General features: G+C 46.8%; 1 protein-coding gene across 1 annotated transcript in view; it reads left to right on the top strand.

Annotated features, from left to right (window-relative positions):
• The first annotated feature begins 363 nt into the window (after positions 1-363).
• TBX20 (T-box 20) overlaps positions 364-6,763 on the top strand; it is a 34,152-nt gene continuing 27,752 nt past the window's right edge. The window contains exons 1-3 of the mRNA XM_017823503.1: positions 364-490; positions 2,641-2,875; positions 4,171-4,335. Of these exons, the coding sequence (XP_017678992.1) occupies positions 364-490; positions 2,641-2,875; positions 4,171-4,335 (527 nt within the window). The remainder of the gene's footprint in view (positions 491-2,640; positions 2,876-4,170; positions 4,336-6,763) is intronic.

Below are 6,763 nucleotides of genomic sequence, written 5' to 3' on the forward strand. Positions count from 1 at the left end.
CTGGGCTGCGCGAAGGGGGAGCGGCAGCGGGGAACCGTCCCGAGGGCCGGCCGCCCCCTGCCCACCCCACAGGCTGGCAGAGCCGTCCCCTCCCATCCCGCCCGTCCCTCCTCCTCCCGCTGCCCGCCTCCGCCCCCTCCCCCGCGGCCGGGCCGGGCCGGGCCGGGGCCCTTGACGTGTCCCGGCGCCGATTGGCCGCTGGCCGATAGGATCTCCGCGGCCCCGCGTTAAGGCGGGGGAGCGCTCGGCGCCGGGAGCAGAGCGCTTCCCGGTATCCCGGCTCCACCACCCTCGGTCGGTATTCACGCCCGCCCCGTCCGGGCAGCGCCGCACCGAGCCGCGCCGCTTCTCCGCAGAGTGGCCATGGAGTACACGCCGCCCCCCAAGCCGCAGCTCTCCTCCCGGGCCAACGCCTTCTCCATCGCCGCCCTCATGTCGAGCGGCAGCTCCAAGGACAAGGAGTCCCCCGAGAGCACTATCAAGCCTCTGGGTGAGTGGGGACGAGGGTGACCGCCGCGTGTCCGTGAGGTGCGAAACTCCCCTCCGTCCGTCTGTCCCTGGCGGAGCCCGCTGGCCTCCCTGACTCACCCTTCTCCGCGCTCCGGTAGCCGGGGCCGGGCAGCGGCGTGTCCCCCCAGCCCGAAGGCTTCCCCTGCAGAGGGGAAAGCCACACCACCTAAATCAGTTGAGTGTCTTCATCACCCACGGTCGTTTTCAGGCGAGACTGTTTATGGCATAAACAGTTTCCTAAATTCCTCCAGCTTCAGCTATTCTACTTATTTATCCAGTTTCGCCATTTGTAGAATAATCTCACACCCTAAGGTAGTTTTATTTCTCTTTGCTGATATGGAATGAATCTCTTAAATATTTATTGCAAATCCTCTCTGTTTTTGAAGTCAAATGAGAAGACTCTCCGTAATCGTACCTAGGCTTATAAGGGGTATAAAACTTGTGCGTAGATCTGGAAATCCGTTTGCTCCACAGCTCCGCGATGTAGGCTCATATAGGCTGGTTTACTCTTCATAGACCGGAAGGATTTTTGTAGTATTGCTTGCGATTTTTGGGTAAGCGATTTCGCTTCTATTGGTTGCCTCCATTCAGAATCCTGAAAGTTTTTTAAAAAACATTAACGTCTTCCCCTCATCTCCCACCCTCCTTCCCACCGAGTTTCTGAGGTTTGTCGTCCTTGTATGTATCCAGGAGTTCGCAGAAAACTACAAAAAATGTGTTAAGCTCTCAGGGCGCCAATGAACAGGATTACATTCAACCTTAAAAGAATTTAGAAAAGGCAGCTCCCTCAGCGTCTGCTCCATCTAATCAACTGTCTCAGAAGATTTCACGTAGTCCAGGGATTCATTGTGAACTTTATTTTTTTTAGTCTAGGCGGTAATGTAGGCTGGTAATGTTGTAATATTCCCATTCGGCATGTTTACAACAGCTTGTGTTAAACGTAGCGTTAGTGCTAGTGGGGATTTGTTTGTTTGTTTTTTCCTTTTTCCTGAAAACGCTTGTTAAATTTAACTTTTCAAAAATTTTTAACTCCATCCCACACACCATTCAGCTTTTAATCGAAGGGAAACGGCTGCCTTTAACTCGACTTTTATTAAGTGGAGATTCGGGTAAAACCTTTCCCTGGAGGGGTAGGGCGCGTTCGTGCACCACCCGTTCCTTGGCGCCGGGCGGCGGATCCGTCGCCGCATCCCGTGCCACAGCATGGGGCCGAGACAGAGCCCGCGCAACCCTGGTCCCTCCCGGCCTCGTCTACAGGGGAAACTCCCAGCGGAGCTGCTGAAGCCCCCAGAAACTTCCCGGGACTTGCGGGGGTGGGCGGCAGCGCCGGCGGGACCAGCCGCGGCGGGAGGGCAGCGTCAGCAGCAGCTACTGCACCCACGTAGGTTGCGCGGCCGCACGCAGCTCCCCCGGAGCCTATTTCTCCAAAGGAGCTTGTTCAGCGTCAGCAAACCGGCTGGGAGGCAAGGCAGACCTGGTTTTCCGGGAGGGTGAGCCCGCGCTCGCCGTTGAATTAGTATTAAGGGTTCGCTTCCCCCGCGGAGGAAGTGCGGAGCCTGCGCTTCTGAGTTGCGCGCTCTGCCAGCGGCGCAATCTAGGAGCAGCCTCAGCGCTGCCCCAGCGTGGCCCCGGTCCTCAGCAGCCCCTCGGCGCCCAAAGCTCCCGTTTTAATGAGAATTAGTGACCTTTCCATGGAACGCCTGGGTTAGCAGGGGGGCAGCGCGCAGGGCCTGCTCTGCCCCCTCCGCGCCCCGCAGAGCGGGTCACAACCGGGCGGCGACGCGACTGGGGTCGCGCTCCCCCCCGCCGCCCCCCGGCATCTCTCCCGGTGAGCCTCTGGAGAGTGGCGCCGTTCCATGCTCTTCCCGGAGCTCATCTCAAAAAATCACCACCGCTGCTCTCAAAATGATGAGCTGACGCCTAAAGAACAAGCGCGGGTTTGCGGGTGTGCTGAGGCAGAACGAGGGCAGAGGAACGACAAATGCCTTTTTATGTATAGATATATATATATATACATATATATTTAAATAGCTTGTCTCGGCGGTCGCCCCGTCCTGGCTGAATGCCCCCTAGACTCTCTCTTTTTTTTTTTCCTTTTTTTTTTTTCCCCCTCCTCCCCAAACTCTGCAGAACAATTCGTTGAGAAATCCTCTTGCGCCCAGCCTTTGAGCGATTTATCCAGCCTGGATCCTCACGGGGATTTTAGCAGCAGCCCTTCGACCCTGTGCACCGAGCCCCTCATACCCACCACCCCCATCATCCCCAGCGAGGAGATGGCCAAAATCTCCTGCAGCCTGGAGACCAAAGAGCTCTGGGACAAGTTTCACGAACTGGGTACCGAGATGATCATCACCAAATCCGGGAGGTAAGGCTGGGCAGCTCCGGGTTTTTTCTCCGGGCAGCTTTCCCCCTGGCTTTGGTCAGGGGGAAATAAGGCAAAATAACAGAAACCCCGCGGGTTTTGTATCGGGAGAGCAGCAAGGCTGGGCTAAGGGGAGAAGAGGAGGAGGGTGAAGCCCCTTATTTGCCGCAGCTCCTCGGCGGGCCCGGCCCGGCGCTGCGCGGTGCGGGCACGGAACCCCGCTGGGGCAGAGGGAGAGGCGGCTCGGGGCGGCAGCGGGGCGGATGGAATCCATCCGAGGGGTCCCAGTGGATGGGTAGAAATGTTGCTTCCCTTATAATTCGGTCTGTAACAAACACACCGCAGTGATTTTTGCGGGGCTGGGTTGTTACAGACCAAGGGAAACGCGAGGACGTGGGGAAGTAATTCGGTCAGAGCTTGGCTTGGTTTGTTCTTTTCACTCGGTTGCAAAAACGCGCAAAAGAATCCCACGCCTTCTCGTAATCTCAAACTATGCCGTTTCGTCAGTAAAGCTTCTGGATTTGAGTCAGTTAAACGGAGTCCGGAGAAGCCAGATGTTTTTTCGGGTCTTGTAATCGCCCAAGTTACTTTTTATTAATGTAGTTCCCTGACGGCATTTTTTTTTCCTAAGTGGTGAGATCTATTGGCATATGTTTTTTTTTTTTTAATAATATTTAAAAAAGTAGGTAAAACCTCTGCAATTTGGAGTTCAACATTTCAAATTGTTCAAAGGTATTTAACTTTATTTCTGTCTACAACATGACCTTACACTTTTAAATTGTGTTTTGTCAAAACTTAAGTACCGAAAAGAAAGTTTAGTTTTGAAAATTCCGCTCAAAAATATCCTGAGCAGGCTTAGAAGAACACTCATCCAAAATATGTGAGAATAATAACGGAAATAATTTCTGCAATATTTCCCTAACAGTAGTATGGATGCCATAAAAATTAAAAAAACCCCCAAACTTTCTAAAGATGTATGTACCTTAGGTACAACTATTTTCTGAAATCACTGTGTACTTTTAACTAGCAGGCAAACAGTATATTTCTCCTTTACTTTTTGTTTTTTACCTTTTTTTTCCTTTTTGTTCTCCAAATATCATTTGGATTTCAAGCTGCTTTTTCTCTGCCTATTGGAGAGACACAAGATTTAACTTCCATCATGCTTAAACAGAATCAACAGATGCTTTTAGTTTTTACAGGTGGTTTAAATATAATTCTTACTTGTAGCAGCTTTTCAGAAGCTCTCTTATTTCTGTTCTCTATCTGCATATTTATTTTCTGATTTGCCTTTATTTCAGGAGAATGTTTCCAACGATCAGGGTTTCCTTCTCGGGAGTGGATCCTGAGGCCAAGTATATTGTGTTAATGGATATAGTTCCTGTGGACAATAAAAGATATAGATATGCCTACCACAGGTCTTCCTGGTTAGTGGCTGGAAAAGCTGACCCTCCTCTCCCTGCAAGGTTTGTAGATTTTACTGCTGATCTTTTATTTTTCTTTACTTTTCTTTTTTTCTTCCTTCAAGAAATACTTCCTATTGATTTTTCCATGCTGTTTGCAAACAGTGCTCTGAGATCTTGAGTCCATGCTCAACAGTTGGTTGCAAAACTGATTAATTTTCTGTGATGCAGAATCTGGCGTTAAACCTCTGCTTGAGGTTTGATTTATACTGAGTTTGTTTGAGAACAGAATTTGTTTAAGGGTTCTTTTATACAAATGCTGGTTTTTTTCTAATTTTTTTAATGAAGTTTATCTTTATTGAGATAAGAAAGCTTGAAAAAAAAATTATTTGTCTCTTGGCTTGCCCTCCCCCCTCAGTATTTGACCCCATAATTTGAAGCGATCCAGGCACCACTAGCCAAGCCAAAGTGGAAATACTACATTTCAGTTCAGTGCTGTTTATGCTTGAAATTATATTATTTCTCTAACATATCCAGCATTTACTAACCAAGAATTCTATTCTTGCTTTTAGTCATCTCATAAACAGCAGGCAAAATACAGATTGGTTCTACAGCACAGATACTTTTTTTTTTTTTTTTTTTTTTTTTTTTTTTTTTTTTTTTTTTTTTTTTTTTTTTTTTTTTTTTTTTTTTTTGCTTAGGAAATCATGACATATTCTGAGACATCAGGAAAAAAAATCAAATAAATCCTCTAAAATAAATTCCTTTTTCTATAGAGAAAGAAATGCTGTAGAAATTCAATTTCTAAAATCATTCAATTAATGTAATTAATGGCTGATTCCTTTCATCACTGGGCAACTGAGGCTGCAGCACTAGGCTGTACGATGGTCTCCACTTCAGCGGAGACCCACACTTCATCGTAGTCAGCCCAGCACTTCAGTACGTACTTAAGTCCCCAAGTCCAGTAAGACTGCAGCACATGTCGAATGGCTTTGCTGAGTCAGAGCCGGAGATATGAAAATAATGGGGATGCCTCTCTGGCTTCAAAGAAACTTTTTGTGAAGGGCTCTGCACACGGATACAGATCTGCTCCAGGTGGCTTAGCCCGGGGTTAAGAACTCACCTATTACAGAGGTAGAAATTAGAAGTGAAACACAAGAAATGGAAACAAATTTTTTTTAGTGTGTGAGTATAGGCACGAAATACTGCACAATTTCCTTATATAAATAGTTGAACTGAAATCTTGGTGACTGGTGATCTCTGGAAGGCTGCTCAGGGAAGTAAACAAAGAAAAAGCACAACCAGAGAAGCTGTGATTAAAGACAGCAACCTAGGAGTTATGTCGGCTTTGTTTTCATGGCCAAAAACTCCTTTTTGCAATGTGGTTAACGTCTGAGGGCTTCATTTGACGTATTGTAATGGGCACTGATCGAAACCCAAAGAAAAAACATGGATCCTTCTCCAAAGGAGTGAGCATCAAAAGAAGAAATAACAGAAGGACAGAAATAGTTTTAAGGCAGGGTTCTCCCCTTTTTTTTTCTGTGTTCATGCCCCTTTTGGGATACCTTTAAATAGATGCTAATTTGCACTTTATCTGGCACAGTCTAGTTCAACAAGGAAATACAAGAACATAAGACAAGAAACTGATCCTTGTAATAATTAGCAACTGCCCTATTGAGTGTTTTAAAGTTAGGGTCAAAACTTCTTGAAGTTTCATAGTTATTATCACTGTACTGTGGTAGCTCTTTAGGGTCCTCAATGGATCAGTACCTCGATGCGCAAATGTGTATCTGTGCTGTTCCAAGGATACTTTGCCTCTGTGTATAAATGTCCACCTTTCCTCTTTCATTTTCACGATGCTTAGCCAAAAAGACTATTGATCATACCACAGGCTTAGATCACTTTTTCTTTGTATGAACAGTACTTAAATATACATTTATGCACTTTGTCCTTTCTATGTTTCTCTTTGGTGAGAAAAAGGATGTCAAGAGGTTCAGTGTGCCAATGTTTGCATTACTAGTGTTTCTTCTACAGTGTTAATGCATCTTTTGAGGTGGGAGTCCTCAGTCTTGCTTGAACAGATTAAAAGTAGTACTCCTCCCATCTTGAAACGAGTTTGATCCTGCTCCAGTAACAGGAACCCTTAATGAAGTTATGATTTCTTGTCCTCCAAACACGCGGTTTCAGCTCTCTGTACTTGAGGAGTGTCAGCAAGGGGCGTATGTGTGCTTAGCGTCTGGGCACTGGTAGCAAGGTGCTTACTCCCCACACACATCACTGCCTGCATCTGCACAGGCACGATGGCAACAGGGGAATTATTCAGGAGTCACATTGTGCATGGGTGTAAGAATTTGCAGGATTAAACCCCTTAGGTGGTTTGCTCTTTCCATTATAAATATAACTTTCAACACTAAGACAGTTTTGTGTTGTTTTTTGGGGTTTTGTTTTTTTTTTTTTTTTTTTTTTTTTTTTTTTTTTTTTTTTTTTTTTT

This window comes from Lepidothrix coronata, unplaced genomic scaffold, assembly GCF_001604755.1.
Source record: "Lepidothrix coronata isolate B3197 unplaced genomic scaffold, Lepidothrix_coronata-1.0 Scaffold3, whole genome shotgun sequence".
Lineage (NCBI taxonomy): Eukaryota > Metazoa > Chordata > Aves > Passeriformes > Pipridae > Lepidothrix > Lepidothrix coronata.